This window comes from Trichosurus vulpecula, chromosome 8 (genome assembly GCF_011100635.1).
Source record: "Trichosurus vulpecula isolate mTriVul1 chromosome 8, mTriVul1.pri, whole genome shotgun sequence".
Lineage (NCBI taxonomy): Eukaryota > Metazoa > Chordata > Mammalia > Diprotodontia > Phalangeridae > Trichosurus > Trichosurus vulpecula.
The window spans coordinates 159,970,487-159,989,680 of record NC_050580.1 but is presented as its reverse complement, the minus strand read 5'-3'; the positions used below and the strand labels follow the sequence as shown (position 1 = coordinate 159,989,680).

Genomic DNA, 19,194 nt, shown 5'->3' with positions numbered 1-19,194 from the left:
TCTGGGTGCACTTTCGCTCCCTGGCCATATTCCCAGCCAACTTACTTGACCCTTGAGTTTTTCGTTGGGGTATGACTGCTTGTAGAGCGAAGAGTACTTTGTTCCAAGCTTGAAGGGATGCGCCGTTGATTTCAGAGCTATTTCTATATAGCCAGCTCTTCCACCCCAGCACTCCTCCTTCCTCAAGAACCACCAACCCGGACCTGATGCAAATCTTCAGCAGGCTCTTCACTCCTGCTCTGATCTGCCACTTAATTCCTCCCACCACGTGGGCCTGGGGCCAGAAGTAACTGCAGCTGCAGTTCTGTAGCTGCACCTCCCCCACTGCCCGTGGGGCAGTGGCCGAACCTCGAACTCTGTCCCCTGCAGCTTTTCCCACTAACCTTCTCTGTTGTTTTTGGTGTTTGTGGGTTGAGAAGTCTGGTAACTGCCACAGCTCACTGATTCAGGATGCTAGGGCCTGTCCTGCCTGGCTCCTGGTCTGGTTGGTCCTGCTGCCTCCCATGCTGAGCTCCTTTCCCCTTCACTCGGTGTGCGATAGACCTCATCCAGAGACCATCCAGGCTGTACTGGGCTGGATCCCTGCTTCCCTCTGCTATTTTGTGGGTTCTGCAGTTCTAGAATTTGTTCAGAGCCATTTTTTATAGGTTTTTGGAGGGACGTGGTGGGGAGCTCACACAAGTCCCTGCTTTCCAGCCGCCACCTTGGCTCCCTATTTGATTTTTTCTAACTGCTCAAAAGTCATGTGAAGCCAAGGCAGGTAAATAAGATTTAGTTGGTTAAGGTGGGTAAAACAATATTTTAAGGGAGAAGAAAAAATAAATTATGACTAGAGTAATAAGACTGATTTTGTACATGTCGTTTAACCCAGATCCAAAAGTAATTGCAGAAGAGGTTTTTCTCAAAGTTTTCTGAACGATGGCAACATATATTCATTCAACAAGCATTTATTAAGCACCTGCTGTGTGCTTCATAAGTTAGCTGTATGGGACTGACAACCTAAGGAAATAACACTCATTTAGCTATCACAGAATCAAAGGATATATATAAATTCTAGTATATCCTGTTTTTGAGAGTTTTATTACTTTATAATCACAATTTGGATAGGATATATGGATCAATATCAGCCCTCAGGGTCATCTCTAATGGCATACCACAGGAATGTTTCATTCAATATTTTCATCAACAACTAGGGTGAGTGTACAGTTCAGCAAATTTTCAGGTGACATAGAGTTAGTAGGAATAATTAAAATATTAGATGTCAGAATCAATATTCAAAATAATCTTTACAAGTTGAAACAACAGACCGAAACCAACAAGATGAAATTTGATATGATTAAATGTAAAGCCATGCATATATGCTAAAACAAATACACACATACCCCACATCATTTATGAAAAAAAAAATCACATACCTTAACACTTGGATTTTTACTTCTATACAATATTTAAACTTTTAAAACAAATCTAACTTTCACCATAAAAAGCATCCAAACAAAAAAGCACTGATATTTCACACAAATACAATCTATATTAATAGTATTCAGAATTCAAAAGATAATAAATAAATTTATATATCACTTTGAGAAACATAAGGTACTTTAGATACCTTCAGCCTTGGGGATAGGAATGAATAAAAAGGAATAAAATGAAAAGAGAAAGGACCTGAATAATAGGTCAATCCTAAAGCAGACCACATTTAACATATATTATGACAACTCCAACAAATTTATCACTTGCAGATTTCCTACCATATTTCAATTAATATTTTAATGACTCAATAAATCTATTTTCAGCAACTATTTAAATGTGTCAAGTAAATTAGCATTGGTGCATATTAACACTGACTACCCTGTGGCTGAATAACGTTAGTTGGGTGGATTTTGTAGCTTATTTTAAACTTGTATGCCTAAAAAACACTGTATCAGCCACAGGGTCTCCCCCAGGAATGTTCCACTCAACATCTGTATCAATAACTACATTGAGGGTACACTTTTGTCAAATTTTCAGGTGACACAAAGTTCGCAGAGATAATTAAAATGTCAGATGTCTAAATCAATATTCAAAATTATTTCCACATGCTGAATAACAGATAGAAACCAGCAAAATGAAAGTTGATATGAATGTATGTAAAGTCATGTATATATGCTAAAAGAAATTAATTCTATAATCCTAACGCCTGGTTGACAATGACTCATTTGCAAAAATATGTGGACATTTGATTATGTCAGAAGTTCAAATTGAGTCAACATTCTGATGTGGTCAATAATGCAAAATCTCAAGCTATATTAACAGAAGTATAGTATCCAGAACTCAAAAGATAATAAATGAAATTTGTACAGTATGACTCTTGCAGAATACCAGGTCTCACTGAAATCTGTGCTGCTCACACTGATTATTCTGTTCAGTCTTAGAATTCATATTTGAAAAGGGGCACAGATGAATTGGAATACGCCCAGAGAAAGAACACAGGGAAGGTAAGGTAGAAACCATGTGAAAGAGAAATGGTTAAAAGAACAGGGGATACTTTGCCTAGAGATAAGAAGACCAAGCAAAGACAGAGATCTGTTTGAATGACTGAAAGGGAAGCAAGTTTACTCTTTCTGAATCTAGAGAAAACTAAGGACTCAGAGATGAAAGCTACAGAGAAACAGAGATGAGCTTTTTGAACTTTCCTCTGGACCATAAAGCTTCTAAATCCCTGAAAGAGGCAATCAATCAATCAATAAGTGAATAAATAAAATTAATGAATAAATGAAAATTTTAAAATAGAAAGAGGAAACCAAGAAGTAATCTCTGAGGGTACACTACACTGACTGTCCTGCTAGACTGGTAGGTCATGACCCACAGCTCAAGAAGCTGAAGGGGTCTCAATTAGAAAAGGTTTAAGAAGCCTGGCGCTAGAGAACCATGTGCCTGAGGCCTTACAATTTTTTTCTATCTCAGTTTAATAAAAGGCAGGAAAGCAAATTCATAAAGAGGCCCCAGCATACCTCTTGCTAGCAGGGAAGCAGAAGGAAATCTGTAAACAAACTCCAAGGATGGCATCCGTTCAGGAAAATTACCCTCCTGGTAAATTACTAGCGTTTCTCCAAAGATATCCATTTTAGGTTAGGTAAATTATGTAGCAAACACACAAAGAGACCCAGATATAGTTGAAAATAACCACTACTGAGGCCAATTAAATGTCTCTGAAAAAAGTTTGTCTATAGGAATGTGGTTGCCCTATAGAATTCGGAGAGGGGATCATGTCTCTAAAAGCTGCCACAGCCTTATCTTACAGTGAGGGATATAGCAAGCCATGCAGGCAGAGGTTTCTTTAGGTAGAGGAATGGCTCACAGCATTCATTAATGTTAATGTTCTTCAGTCTTTCTAGGTGAAAAAACACATTTCCTCATATCTGGGGGGGAAGGAGAGGAATAACCTCTCCAAAGTAGGAAGAGTTGGGGCAAGAAGCTGACGGCATTCAGAGGACATCTTCAGGATCACATACACAATTTTCCTCTTCCACTTCCCTTTCATTTATATACACACAGACACACACACGTCACTTCCTCATAATGTTCCCATAGTTTGTACTTCAGCAATGAGCTCCTCCTATTGCTAAGAAACAGGTCGATAATTACAGTTCCCTTAATTGCTTCCTCTACCTTTTGAAGGATGAAATTATCATTAAGACAAGGTAAAAAGTAATTAGATCCTCTGCTTCTCTGCAGAAGCCCCAAAAGACAGCTAGATAAGTGAAGTTTCCATATCACTATTATCTGCCTCTGTGCCAGGTTTGTGATCTGTTTCTTAAGCTCTTCATCTATCTCCCCTTTCTCTAGAGGTGAGCATTAGTCTACTATGATGAATACATTAATAAAATCTACTAAGGAAGTCAACTAAGAAGGAATTAAAAGCTTAAGAACAAAATTCTGATGCCACAAAAAGAAACAATTCCTATGGGGGAAAAAAGGGGGGGAATGATTATAGAAACTGACCAATATAAGTGTACAATGAACAAACAGAACAACTTTTAAAATACAAAAGATGGAAACAAGGACAGATAGGAAAAATAAATACAATAGTGTACAACCATGATGTGATATAATGTGAGTGTTAGGAATGTTTATGCTGAAAATGAGCTGTGGATGCAAACTGAAGAACAGTAAGAGGTATTTATTTTGTGGCTGTTTAGTTATACTGGGAATAAGGAAAAGGCTCAAAGCAGGTATGGGATCACTTATCAGGACAGATGGGAGAATAATGACAGATAAGAGAAAGAAGGCAGAGCTGCTCAAGTCTTCCTTTGCTTGTTTTCTCTGCAAAAGAAAATGATCTTTGGACTGGGAAGGGCAAAGAAATGTCAACTGAGGAACTGAAAACCAAGATAAAATGGGGGATGGGGGGCAGTAAAAGAGCAGCTAGCTGCCTTTGATAAGTTCCAAATAATCATAAACAGATGAAGTATAGCCCAAAGTATTAAAATAAGTCATAGAAATGACTGCTAAACCAGAGTCAATGATCTCTGAAAGACTATGGAGAAAGGGAGAGGCATCCTCATGACTGGCAAAAGGGAATTCTTGTCATAGTTTAAAAAGGTTAAGAGAGAGAAGTCTATAGAATATTGGCCAATAAACTTAATATCCATTCCTTTCAAAACCGTAAAATGAATTATTAAAAGAATACTTAGAAGCAATTAGAAAAGGAAACAACGATCATATCACACAGAGCTAGTATGGCTTCATCCAAAATGTGTCATGAAAAATAAACCTCGTTTTCTTTTTAAACCAAGCTACTAGATCCGGTAGGTCAGAAGAACTCTGCAGGCACAGTTTATTCAGACTTTAGCGAAGCATCCTTTTATGCTGTCTTTATGGACAAGACAAAGAGATGCGAGCTAAAGGATAATACAGTGGGGTAAACCACTAACTGGGTGAATTACTAGATTAAAAAAACAACAACAGTCATTAATGGTTCAATGTCAACATTAAAGACCGGATGTAATAAAATATCCAGAGGATGTGTCCTTTTAAAAAAAAATTTCCAAGTTAGTTTAATGAAAAGGATCCCATAGGAAGGTTGAAGGAGAGAGGAATGGAAACGATCCCAATGAAACAATTTTAAATTACAAAGAGAGTTAGAGGATGTACAGAATTTTTGACAGACAAGAAGTATTAGTACTATAATGGTAAATTTAACATATATTTTTAAAAAGCTGTAAATAACAGATTTGTGATGTAAGAGACAATTCCATTTTTCTGTTCATTGTATAAGAAAACGTTCAGTCTGCTACTATCAGGTTCATAATACTAATATAGAAAATTTTACAGAAATGATGGGCATATAAAACATGACCAAACTTCAGAAAAAATGAAATACAAATTTTTATACTGCATCAAAAAATTCTTCAGAGTGAAACCAGTATTAAGAAGCAAAATGTTATTTCCTCATAACAACAGCTATTATTAACTTCAAAAAAATTATGATCAAAGAGTTATTATATAAGGTTCATTTAAAATTATTAGTTTTTTTTTGTTTCATTTTTAAAAAGCACTCAAGGGCCTACTTACCACAATCCATTCGGCAATGTTTTCATATAGCTCTGGACTAAAAATTGCTTTTTTCAGTCTAGCTAGGGGGCCATCAGCATCCACCAATCTGCACCGCATAAATACGTCACAGTAGCCTCTAAAATCATTACAAGGGGATCCAGGTTGCAAGGTGATGGTTCGACCATTAAAGTGCTTATCCCATCGCAGAGACCCTGTACTTGCACAAGATGATGGATCCACTGGAAAAGAGGAAGCATCAAATACAATCTAAAAATCATTAATTTTTCGAAAATCAATTTATTTACAACAAACGTTTACTGAACGCCTATGAAATGCACTGGTTTTTTTTTTAAATACTAAATTCAAAACCATGCACATTATATCAATAAAAAGGACCACAAAATAATAGGGCATGTTGCAGACATTAACTAATTAGATAGAGATATTCCTTGCAAATGAATAATCATTAGGTTGAAATGCTTTTTGTTTCATTCATTTTTTAATGGAAATACAAATATGTAAATATGAACAATTCAGTTAAAAAATAGCAAGCATTTGATGAGCAGATATCATGGATTTAAAAGATTCATGGAATCGAAAGAAAAAAATTACATTTTTATAATAAAGTTATTTAAAAATATTTTGGAGACCATATCACTATACTGTAATGCTCAAGACTGATTTTTTTAAGATGGGCTCATTTTAAAACTACAACTTTTCTCCAACAAAATACTACCAAAGTTCATCAAGCTGAAACTTAGGGAGAAGAATTACAATAAATTACAAAGTGAAAGTCTTACTTTTATTCATACAGCAAACATGGCATAATTCTTTATCATCCTTGCCATCAGAACTAGCACATGTGCATTCCTCCAAGCCATGTTTTTCACAGATAGATCCAGCACATTGCTATTGTAGAGAAAAACGAAGAAATGTTTTAAGAGTCTATATAGTCAAATTTACTGCTGGTAGTGAGAGAAATAAAAGGGTAGACATTTTATTATGGAAAAAAGTGGAAACAAAAAACTGTTTCAAACAAGAAGTCTTTCACAAAACACACTACAAATAAAAGCTAGAAGTGAGTCAAGTAGATACTTTCAGAAAGGATACATGCCACATTAAAAATAGAACAAGAACTCAACTTAAAAGAATATGAATATAGAAATAGGAAAGACAACTGTACAAGCCTTATAAGAGGAAATTGATACTCCTTCAGCAAAAGGAAATAAGGAAAAAATTAATTTTATGAATTTTTAAGACTCTTCAAGGCTTAAAAAAATTCATCAATGCAGGTATTCATAGACTGATGATGCTGCCTGCAACCCTTCCATGCTTTAACTGAAAATTAATGAATTACTATGACCAAAAATATTTACCACTGAGCCAACTTTTTGGCAATAAGCCTCAGCTAAGCAGTCCTTTAAGTGACAGGAAGCTGTCAAGCCTAGATGGTCTGGGTCATTTCAGCTTTTCTGTTGAAGTGAAGTGATTTAAGACCTGCCAGAACTTATGTTCTATGGACAAAAGTTTTTTAGGAACTTAGGGTCTCTAAAAGCAATTAAATACAGCAACATAATGTTTAATAAATTCAAGAACACGAACTAGTGGCAGCAGGACTTCCTATTTAAAAAAAAACCTGCCAAAACTAGGAAGCAGTTTGGAAGAAATTAGAACAGCATCTTAAATTGTATATCATAATCAATCCACAAGCATTTCATCAGATGCCTGTATGTGCCCGGCACTGGGGAAACGAGTAGTCAGCCAACAAACATTTATTAAGTGCCCAATATGTGCTAGGCACCGGGGAAACAAAGAGGCAAAAGACAGCCCCTACCCTCAAGGAGCTTACAATCTAATGGTGGAGGCAAAAAGAAAACAAATACGTAAAAACAAGTTGTAAACAGAACAAAGAGGAAATAATTAAGATAAGGAAGTACAAGGAAGGAAATACAAATAATGAAACAATCATCTCTCCCAAGAAGCTTACATTTCAATAGGTCAGACAATGAGTACATATATAAATATTATCAGAATATAAAAAGAATAAATGCAGATGAATACATAGTAGTTAAATACAAGAAGAGGGCAACAACAGGTTAAAGGGTCGGAGAGAGTAGAATTAGGACAAGATTCATGTAAAGGTGGCTCTTGGAGGAAAAGGACTCTCAACATAAAGTGTCTGTGAGAAAGCAGCACATTCCTGGCATGGTGAATAGCCAGTACAAAGGTGGGTGCAGAGAGGAGATGGAATGTTGTGTGTGGGGAACCGAGAGAACACAAGTTTGGTGCTATCTCAGATTGTGGGACGGGGACTAATATCCAATGAGACTTGAAAATAGATTAGGGCCAAACAGTAAGGACTTTAAAAACTTAAGTTGTGATTACAGTAAAGAAGTAGTACAATCCAGGGATGGGGGAGGACCAGGGAAAATATAGTGCCTAAGGAATTGGAAAAAAAATTGATTTGGCTGGATTGCAGAGAGGAAGTAATGTCCAATGAGGTTTGAAAAATACGTTGGAGGCAGGTTGTAAAAGGCTTTAAAGACTATACTTTGTGATGAGCTATATACCCTAAATATAAAAGGTCACACCATAAAAAATGGAGGAAAATAGGAGGCACCTGTCAACCCTGGCTAGGGGGCAATTATTAACCAAAAAAAAAAAAATAAAGGAGATCATAAGAGAGAAAACAGACAAAAGAGATTATATAAAATTAAAAGGCTTTTCAGGAAGAAATTCAATGTGACTTCATAAAACACAGGATAAAAGACAGGATATCTAAGATATGTATGCATACCTAAAACTATATTTACATATAGAACTGACCAAAAGTAACTTAAAGCCATTCCACAACAGATAAATGGTCAAAGGGTATCAACAGTTTTCACCTGAAATAACCATGCATAAAAACAGTGTAAACCATCCCCAAAACACCAAAGTGCTTGTCACAACTTATAGTGCTTAAGTAAAGCTATTATCATTCAATATTCATTAAAAAAAGGGAAATGTAAATTGAAATAACTCTAAAGTGTTATCTTACAACCAGTAAATTGAAAGAGATGATAAAAGATGGAAATAATCAATGATGGAAGCCTATAGAAATACGGGTATACTCCTAAAATGTTAGTGAAGTTGTAAACTGATCCAACCATTCTAGCAACCAATCTGTAATTATGAGAAAAGTCACTAAACTATTCATTCCTTTTGATCCACCAGTTCTACTAAGGAGTTTATGCTCCAAGGAAGTCAAAGGCAGAAAGGCCACATGTATAACACAATACTCTTAACAGTATTTTTTAAGGGTAGCAAAGAACTGGAAATAAAATGGAAACCTGCTGATTGGGAAATAGTCAAACAAACTGTAGAATACAAATGGAACATTACTGCACTATGAGAATAAGGAATTCAAGAAAACATAGAAGATTTGTATGAATGAATAAGGAATGAAATAAGCAGAACCAGGAGTACAATATTCACAATGACCACACTAAAGAAAAGAACACTGAAAACCAGCTAACCTCTTAATTTTAAAGATCTTTGCCCCAGTGAACAGATAATAAAACATACTTCTCTACACTCAGCAGAGAAACTGGGTGAATATGGATTTGAAAAACTGTGTAATATGTGTAATATGTTTCTTAATTCTGCTTAACTGCTCAGAAAATTAACCTAACACACAAAAACCCCCCCGAAGTTTTGCCAAAAAAGCATTATGATTTCTAAATATAAGACATAATGGTGAAGCATGTTTCACTATTAACTATTAAAATATTTTCCCCTTGATGCCCATCAACTGGGTAATGGTTGAACTGTGAAGGAATATTATTGTGCTGTAAGAAATGACAAGGGTGATGGTTTCAGTAAAACCTGAGAAGACTTTCATGACCTGATACAAAGTAAAGTGAGCAGAAGCAGGAGAAGAATGTACAAAGTAACAGCAATAATATTGTTATGCTCAATAACGTTACAATCAATTGTGAAAGACTTAGGTACTCTAATCAATTAAAGGATTCAACACAATTCCAAAGGATGTGCGAAAGATGCTATCCACCTCCAGAGAGAAAACTGAGGAACTCTGGGTGCAGATGAAAGCATACCTTATTTTCTTTGTTGGGGGGGGGGGGGTGCGGCGGCAACATGGCTACTACAGAAATGTTTTGCATGGCTTCACATGTATACTTGAATATTGCTTGACTTCTCAATGGTTGTGGAGAGGCCAGAGGGGAAAGAATTTAGAACTCAAAATTTTAAAAAACATGAATTTTTAAAAGTATATTTTAAAAATTATCCCCTTTAACCTGGGAAATGTATTAAGTGGTAGATACAGCAGATGTGTAGAGACTAAAAAGGGAAAAAGATATTCCTCCACCTAAGAGAACAAGATTAATTACCCTGTATAGTTCTGCAATCAACATACCTAAAGACCAACTATGCAAATTATAAGTACTTGTCCATTTTTCAAAGGGAAGTTTGAGAGAACTAAGTCAAAGTTTTATGACTCAAATGCAAAACTTACCCCATTGATGCAAACTTGTGTATGTCTATTACAATCTGTGAAATTTGGTTTAGGGTCAGATGCTGGGCAGAGAGCTTTAACACCATTACATATGCCTTCTTTTGCACAATCAGAATCATCCCGACACTTCTCAGACTTTGACTTGAAATTACATTGCGCAGTACAACAAGGACCTTGACTTGGGCTGAGGAAACATTTTTTTTTAAAAATAATGAAAAATATCCATTTCGATGCCAATTGTCTACTTAACATAATATGGTGCTAATACACAATTCTGCTAAATAGCAAGTATAGAAAACCACATTTCTCAGCAAATGTAGCACTAACACACCAATTTAAAGTTTCACTTCAACTCTAGATTACAAAATTTGAGCATTCTAATTAGTAATAGATGATTATTATTGTGATCATTGCATTAAGTATGCTTTCCCTTCAATTTATCCACCTTTAGTGAAAAGTTAGCACAGAAAATGCAATTCATTTTTATTTTTCAAATTACTCAAGTAATTAATAAGTCAGTGCAGTGAAGATAAAAGAATGCTACATTTAGAGACATAAGAAGATACAAAGCCTGTTTCTTCTACTATTTAATACCCATTTAAGCTAAAGCAAGAAATATAACCTCTGTGGGCCTTAGTTTTCTCATCAATAAATTAAGAGATCCCAGATAACCTCTTAAGTCCTTTTCAGCTCTAAGTCTATGATCACATTTAAATACTGTAAACAAGCATCAGTCTCACATAAATACTACAAACAAGTATCAAAGTCCCACATACAGTAATCAGATATCAAGAGAAAATAAGTCAAATATTCTTGAAGTAATTTAACAGATTAATTACATGATTTAAATATACAAAAAGATGCACAAAGAAGTAAACATGGATCTACAACACTTAAGGAAAATCAAGACTTTTTAAGAGGGAGGAGGGAGAAACCACTTGGGGTAAAGAATCCTATCAACTGCCTTTCCCATGCAACTCTACAACATCTACCATACCAACATGAGTAATAGTTATAAGTATTCTTCATCATTCCCCAAATAAGGAATGGAAATAACAATTTTAAAATTAAACTGCCAAATTTTACTTGTAAATTACCATCCTAATTAATTTTCTTTAACAATATATTTAAATTTGTAACTACATTCTGGAGTGTACCTGCACTGTTTTCCTGGTTTTAACTTGCATTTCTTTTCCTCTGGTTGGTTTGCATCATAGCAACATTCATCTTTACACTGATCGCTATAACCACAATCACATTCTTCTCCTTGTTCTACCATTCCATTGCCACATATAGGCTGGCCAGATTCTGAGAAAAAGAAATAGCTCTCATTAAGAATAATGAAATTGTGTATACAGCTGTTTTATTTAAAATTCAAAAATAGTTCAAGGCATTTTTTTAAAAGAAGTAAAAAATTTTGGGGAGCAACAGAAATTTGGAACACTGAACTAGCAGTTTAAAAACCTGGATTTCCGTACTAGCTCTGCTACTAATTAGCCATATGACCCTGAGTCAAAAGCTCCCTAGATCTTACTTCCCAAATGTCTAAAATGACGGAGAGTTAGATCTCTATGCCTCCTTCCAGTTTATACATGCCTCCACCAAAACTCACTCTGACTGTAGTCATAAAACTACATTCACAGAATCTTTATAACAGGGATCTATGAGTTTTGTCACTTGCCACAGAGCTGAACAAAGTCTTAGCCAAAACACAAATTTCTCTAGTTTATTCTCAGAGGCTCAAAGTTCAAATACTACCAAATGAGGTCTACTCCTAATGATTTTGTTATTGTCAATTGTTAAACTAGTGTGCAACTCTTCACAATTTCATGGAATTCATTCTCCAGGATGTCTGGCTCTAAATATCTCTAACTTTCTTGAAGAGATCTCTTGTTTTTCCCATTCTATTGTTTTCTTCTGTGTCTCTGCACTGCTCATTTAAGAAAACCTTCTTATCTCTCCTTGCTATTTTCTGGAATTCTTCTTTCAGTTAGGTACATCTTTCCCTTTCTCTTTTACCTTTCACTTTCAGGATAGCGTGATAGTTCAAGTTCAGCTTTGTGACTGTAATGACAGGGTTCTTCCTAACTACTTATGAAGGCTTGAGTTGTAGGATGAGCTCCCTGCCTGGCTATTTGCAAAGACCTTCCCTCTCTGTCCCTGCTGCCTTGCCCTTACCCACCATACTTTTCACCTCTTGCTCTGGATATAAAAATCAAAACTTCTGGAAAGGCAGTAGCTATAATAGACAGCCCCAAGTATCAATTCATAATCCCTGTGACTCCCAGATCAAGACTCCTTTCTTTGGTTACTAGTCCCCACATACGCTGTCTCCTCCTATTAGCACGCAGGCTCCTTGAAGGCAGGGAGTATCTGGCTTTTGGATCAAATTCTTGATGGAACTTATCTTCTTACTAGGCAACCAAAGAGGGAACATGCTGCAGCAGATACAGCAATGGCTTTGGAGACAGGACAACCTGAGTTCAAGTCCTGTTCCTGCCACATACTGACTATGACCCCTGGACAAGTCACTTAACTTCTAAGTGCCTTAGACCAGAGGTGTCCAACATGGGGCTTGTGTCAGAAGCAGCCCACAACATTTACAACTGCAGCCCAAACCACATTAAAATGAAACTGGGAAATATTTATCAAAACAAATAAAGGCACAATAGAACACAATGTTAACGTGTCATTTTCTACGTTAATACGCAGGGTCCTTTTGTAGGGTTTAGTGGCTTGTTTCTATTTGAGTTTGACTTCACTGCCCTAGACAACAAGTTACAGAAAGGGTGCTTACCTACACTAGTAGATCACTAAATAAAATTAGAGGTCTAGACTCTAATCCCCCCCACAAATAGATCATGTTCAGTTTTTACAATAGTCTTTTAAGCTTATCCTAAGCACAGAGATAAGATGATCAGTATAAAGAGATTCTTGTGGTCTTTGGTCACATGGTGAAAACAACTCTGGTTATATTTCCCTCTTCATTAAGAAACTTGGGACTGTCTTTCAATTTTATTGTAACTTCTTATGTCTTCTGATATCACTTATAAAATGCCGTTTTCAATGAAATTCAATTCCTTCTGTAGTGTGAATACGTTAGCCAACGTGGAATCCTGAATGGAGAGTACTCTGCATCTTCAGTTCCCATGGGCCCTTCCTAACTCAGTTTATTTTGACAATCAGAACCTTTTATGACAGTGTGGAGAGGCACAGTAGATAGAGAGTTGGCCTGGGAGTCAAGTCAGTGTCTGACAATTTCTAGCTATTTGATCCTGGGCAAATCACTTAACCTCTGTGTTTCAGACATTGCCCTAAGAGAAATAAGTTCATGATCTACAGCAGTGCACCACAGTTCGTCATACCAGTGAAATATGAAGTTGAAAGCCATCACGACCCCTTCACCCAAACATATACATACCAACAAAACAGTTATTTCTCTTCTTTTCAAGAACTTGGCTTATGTTTCGAATACTACAGAGTGAAAATTTATTGTTGTTAAGCTTATCCCCAGATGTAGCTCTTGCATACATGATATAATTGCCATTTTCTTTCTGTCCTAAATTTTTAGATTCTCCCGGAGTACATTCTGTTCCAGAATCATGCTGTAAAATAAGAAATCTATGTTATACATATCAAAGAGCAAAAGTAAATTTTTAGATTTTTTTCCCAATCAGTTGATTTTTCATTGCACTAAATAAATAGCCTATTTTGGAGGAGTTCAAGAAATAGTATAGATAGAATTTTTGCTACAATGGTTTAGATAGGACAAAGAAAAGGGGGGAAAAAGAAGAAAAATGGGAGAAGGGAATAGCAAAAGGGAAGGGAAAAGAAAGCAAGGACAAGAAAAAGGTAAAATGGTAAGGAAAAAGAGGAAGGGGAAAAAAGGAGGGGAAGCAAATTTTCTCAAACTATTTAAATTATTTAGGTTGAAGTTCAATAACTACTCTCCCTTCTTGTCACAAACTTCTAAAACAAAATAACCTCGGAAATCACTATTCACTTCACAGATCTTCATTTCAAGAACCTACTTATAAAGAGAAGAAACAAAAGTAACAAAGGCCACAACAATGACAAGGCCAAATAAGTCTAGCCAGTAGCCAGATGTGAGAGACAGAAATTTTCCTATATTTGATTTATGACAAAAATACTTAAAGGTCCTTTCCAGCTTTAGAATTCAATATATTTACGATTGACAAATTTGGAAGAAATTCAAGGAGTACCATTTGGTCTGCTTGGGGGAGTTTATTTCACTGAAGAAAAAAAGTATGTCTCTAAATTCTTTTTTTAAATGACAACATAAGATACACAATGCTTATTGATTCATTCTTACGAAAGGTAGCATCGCATAGGAGATAGAAATTCTTGGAACCAGGAAGATCTGAGTTCAAATACTGCCTCTGATACGTAATAGCTATGCAATCAGGAGCAATTCACCTAATCTGAAGGTCAATGTTCTCATGTGTAAAATGGGGATTATAAATGCCTATAGTGGCTATATGTCTCAAAGTTTTTTAATGAGAACTGAATGAGACAATGTACAATAAATACTTTGCCACCCTTTAAATCCAGGTGTCAATAAACGCCATTTTGACAAGTTCACAAATCTATAAATTTGATTCATCGTATTAAAATTCCAAAGATACATTTCCGACATCTACTGTTTTGGGATGACACACCGCACAAACTCATAATCCATTACTATGTCTACTTCCCCCAAACTTTTTCAGATTAACTGTGGTCTAGCCATGCCTCCCCTAACTTGACTCTTTGGGCCTGATATCCTCCATTTATAAAATAAAGGACCTGGACTAGATGAAAGCCTATTCTAGTTGTTTTTATTTTAATATTTTACCTTTTAACATCCTATCACCTGTGTTTTGTACAGATTTATTTTTTTTAAAATTACATCACCACTTTGCCAGCATTAAGTTTACTAACAAGTCGTATAAACTCTATAAGAAAAATTGATAAGTATGCAGTACTCACAGGAGAACCAAAGTTGTGTCCAACCTCATGAGCAAAAGTAATGTGAGAAACTTTTGGTGGGACATGAGATCCATAGTTCTGGACAGTGATGATGCCAGTATTTAAGGATTTCTTTTTACCATCTGAATACAGCTTACTTTTTTCACATATCCCTCCAGAGCTTCCTAATTATGAAGAAAAGGTAACAAAGATTAGTATCTTTTCCTTCTTCCAAAAAAGTCACTGTAAAAAAATTCTATTGGGGTAGCAGAGCCAAGATGGCAGCTGGGAAGCAGGGACTTGCTTAAGCTCTCCCCCAAATCCCTCCAAACACCTGTAATAAATGGCTCCGAACAAATTCTAGAGTTGCAGAACTCACGAAATAGAAGAGGGAAACAGGTCTCCAGCCCAGGAGAGCCTGGATGGTCACTGGGAAGGGTCTATAGCATGGTGCTGGCAGCTGAGTTCAGCCCAGCATGGACTGCACCAGGACAGACCAGACCTGGAGTCAGCTGGCCAAAACAGGCCTTAGGGCCATGAATCATTGAGCTGTGGCAGTTGGCAGGCTTCTCAACACACAAACGCCAAAGAGCAGGTTAGTGGGAAACTGCAGGATTGAGTTCAAAGCAGTCTGGCCGCCAGCCCTGGGGGTGGAGGAAGTGGTGCAGCACTGGTGGTGGCACCAGCAGGAACTCCTGAGGCTGCTTCCAGAGCACCAGCGTCAGCTGCTTCCCAAGTCCCTGGCCCACGTAGTGGGAGGAATCTAGCAGCAGATCAGGGCAGGACTGCAAGAAGTGCTTTGTGGGCACAGAGGCAGGTTCTCTTGCAATGCCCTGCTTGGATCTGGATTGCAGTCCAGGTTGGCAGTTCTTGGGGGAGGAGGAGCACTGCTGTGACAGAGCCTGGGGTGATGGTGGACTAGAAGTAGCTCTGAAAACAGCAGTGCTTGGACCCTAAAGGTTGGGACAAAGTACTCTACTCTACAAGCAGTCACACCCTGACAAAAAACTCCAGGGTCAAGTAGTTGGCTGAGAACATGAACAGGCGGCAAAGACAAACTCAGACTCAAACTCAAACTCTAGATTCCTTTTTTGGTGACAAAGAAGACCAAAACATAAAGCCAGAAGAAGTCAACAAAGTCATAGAGCCTACATCAAAAGCCTCCAAGAAAAATATGAATTGGTCTCAGGCCATGGAAGAGCCCAAAAAGGATTTGGAAAAGCAAGTAAGAGAAGTAGAGGAAAAATTGGGAAGAGAAATGAGAATGATGCAAGAAAATCATGAAAAACAAGTCAATAACTTGGTAAAGGAGACTCAAAAAAATACTGAAGAAAATAACACCTTAAAAAATAGACTAACTCAAATGGCAAAAGAGCTCCAAAAAGCCAATGAGGAGAAGAACACCTTGAAAGGAAGAATTAGCCAAATGGAAAAGGAGGTCCAAAAGGCCACTGAAGAAAATACCACCTTAAAAATTAGATTGGAGCAAGTAGAAACTAGTGACTTTATGAGAAATCATTATAAAACAGAACCAAAGGAATGAAAAAATGGAAGACAATGTGAAATATCTCATTGGAAAAACCACTGACCTGGAAAATAGATCCAGGAGAGATAATTTAAAAATCATTGGGCTACCTGAAAGCCATGATCAAATAAAAGAGCCTAGACATCACCTTTCAAGAAATTATCAAGGAGAACTGCCCTAATATTCTAGAGCCAGAGGGTAAAATAGAAATTGAAAGAATCCACCGATCATCTCTTGAAAAGATCCCTAAAAGAAAACTCCTAGGAATATTGTCGCCAAATTCCAGAGTTCCCAGGTCAAGAAGAAAATACTGCAAGCAGCCAGAAAGAAACAATTTGAGTATTGTGGAAACACAATCAGTATAACAAAAGATCTAGCAGCTTCTACATTAAGGGATCGAAGGGCTTCAAATATGATATTCCGGAGGTCAAAGGAGCTAGGATTAAAACCAAGAATCACCTACCCAGCAAAACTGAATATAATGCTCTAAGGCAAAATACGGATTTTCAATAAAACTGAATACTTTCAAGCTTTCTCAATGAAAAGACCAGAGCTGAATAGAAAATCTGATTTTCAAATACAAGAATCAAGAGAAGCATGAAAAGGTAAACAAAAGAGAAATCATAAGTTGAACTGCTTCTATTTATATTCTTACAAGAAAAGATGATGTTTATAATTCATGAGACCTTTCTCAGTATTAGGGTAGTTGAAGTATTACCTTGAAGTATTACCTATATATACATATATATAGACAGAGGGCACAGGGTAAGTTGAATATGAAGAGATGATATCTAAAAAATAAAATAGAATCAAGGGGTGAGAGAGGAATATATTGAGAGAGGGAGAAAGGGAAAGATAGAATGGGGTAAATTATCTCACATAAAAGTGGCAAGAAAAAGCTGTTCACTGGAAGGGAAGAGGAGACAGGTGAGGGGGAATGAGTGAATTTTGTTCTCATTGGATTTGACTTGAGGAGGGAATAACATACACACTCAATTGGGTATCTTACCCCACATGAAAGGAGGGGGAAGGAGATAAAAAAGGGGGGGTGACAGAAGGGGGGGTGACAGAAGGGAGGGCAGATGGGGGAGGAGGTAATCAAAAGCAAACACATTTGAAAAGGGACAGGGTCAAGGGAGAAAATTGAACAAAGGGACAGGATAGGATGGAAGGAAATACAGTTAGCCTTTCACAACATGAGCATTGTGACAGTGTTTTACATAATGATACATGTGTGACCTATGTGGAATTACTTGCCTTCCTAGGGAGGGTGGGTGGGAAGGGAAGAGGGGAGAGAATTTGGAACTCAAAGTTTTAAAAGCAGATGCTCAAAAAAAAAGTTGGTTTTTTACATGCAGCTGGGAAAGTATATAGGGAATAGGGCATAGAAATCTATCCTGCCCTACAAGAAAGGGGAAAGGGAATTGGGGGGGGGGGGGGGGAGTGGGGTGACAGAAGGGAAGGCTGACTGGGGAACGACGCAATCAGAATATATGTATGTCATCTTGGAATAGGGGGAGGGTAGAAATGGGGAGAAAATTTGTAACTCAAAATCTTGTGGAAATCAATGTTGAAAACTAAGATATTAAGTAAAAATTATAAAATTTTTAAAAATTGTACTAAATTACACCAATTTTATTTTTTGAGTCTGAAATTCTATTGGCTCCTCAATGTGTCAAATGACCCTTTTCTTTATGTCAGGGATAGTAAATTCCTTCTAACATTAAGTTTTCGTAGTATGCATAAAGAAATTTTTAAGAACAATCAGCTTGCCCCATCCCTACTTTTTATTTTTGTGGGAATAATCACTGAAAAATGATTAACTTTAAATATAGAACTACTATATTTCTTCGAATCTCAATTCCCTTTCTTGATTTTATTTTTGCCATTTTCTCTCCTCTCCTTTAAATTCTATTGCTGAAATGTTCACATTTAGTCGAAGCTATGCTTTATATGTTACTTTTTTATGTTTATGGTTTTGTAAAGCCGAATTTACAACTTGAGTTCAATGAAAACCAAGGAGTCTTGCGGAGATTTTGAAAAAGCCAATAATGGTAGTGATACAATATATAGTTTGTTGTCCTTAAAAGAAATATACAATGTTATATATGACTAACTTATATATTCAAGCACACTTCATTAACAAATACTACCCAGCATACTTGACAAAGGTAATGTTTATTTGGGGACTTATGAGAAACCAAAATAAAAAAATTGTGAAAACCAAAGGTTAAAAAGAAATTGAATGATCAATCAGTCCACCTACATTTATAAAGGAACACTTGGTATATTACACATTTTAGAAATTGTTTTTTTTTAAATTTACTATAGCGTTTAAAACACTATGAATCTGCATAAATGTTAGAAAGGTATTCATATATAGTTCCTAGAGAAATGTAATTATTTTATCTTTTAAAATACCCTAACTGATCCATCAAGACATTTGGAAATAGTTTTCTATACGCACTAACAAACCATGGCTTCATGGTGCCATTAGAAAAATTCCTATTCTTTAAGGAACCTGAAAAATCTTTGATGGAACTATAAAAAGAGATAGTACAATATAATACTTCCTTCTACTTCCATGAACTAGGAAACATTTATGAAATAAAATTTTAAATTGCTTGACTGGATCTTCAAGCCAAAG

General features: G+C 36.4%; 1 protein-coding gene across 1 annotated transcript in view; it reads right to left on the bottom strand.

Moving 5' to 3' along the window:
• The window catches only part of ADAM10 (ADAM metallopeptidase domain 10), a 171,114-nt gene that overhangs the window by 9,059 nt on the left and 142,861 nt on the right, over positions 1-19,194 (bottom strand). Inside the window, exons 9-14 of the mRNA XM_036735307.1 lie at positions 15,044-15,207; positions 13,476-13,659; positions 11,212-11,362; positions 10,055-10,238; positions 6,339-6,447; positions 5,557-5,777 (exon numbers count right to left, since the gene is read on the bottom strand). Of these exons, the coding sequence (XP_036591202.1) occupies positions 5,557-5,777; positions 6,339-6,447; positions 10,055-10,238; positions 11,212-11,362; positions 13,476-13,659; positions 15,044-15,207 (1,013 nt within the window). The remainder of the gene's footprint in view (positions 1-5,556; positions 5,778-6,338; positions 6,448-10,054; positions 10,239-11,211; positions 11,363-13,475; positions 13,660-15,043; positions 15,208-19,194) is intronic.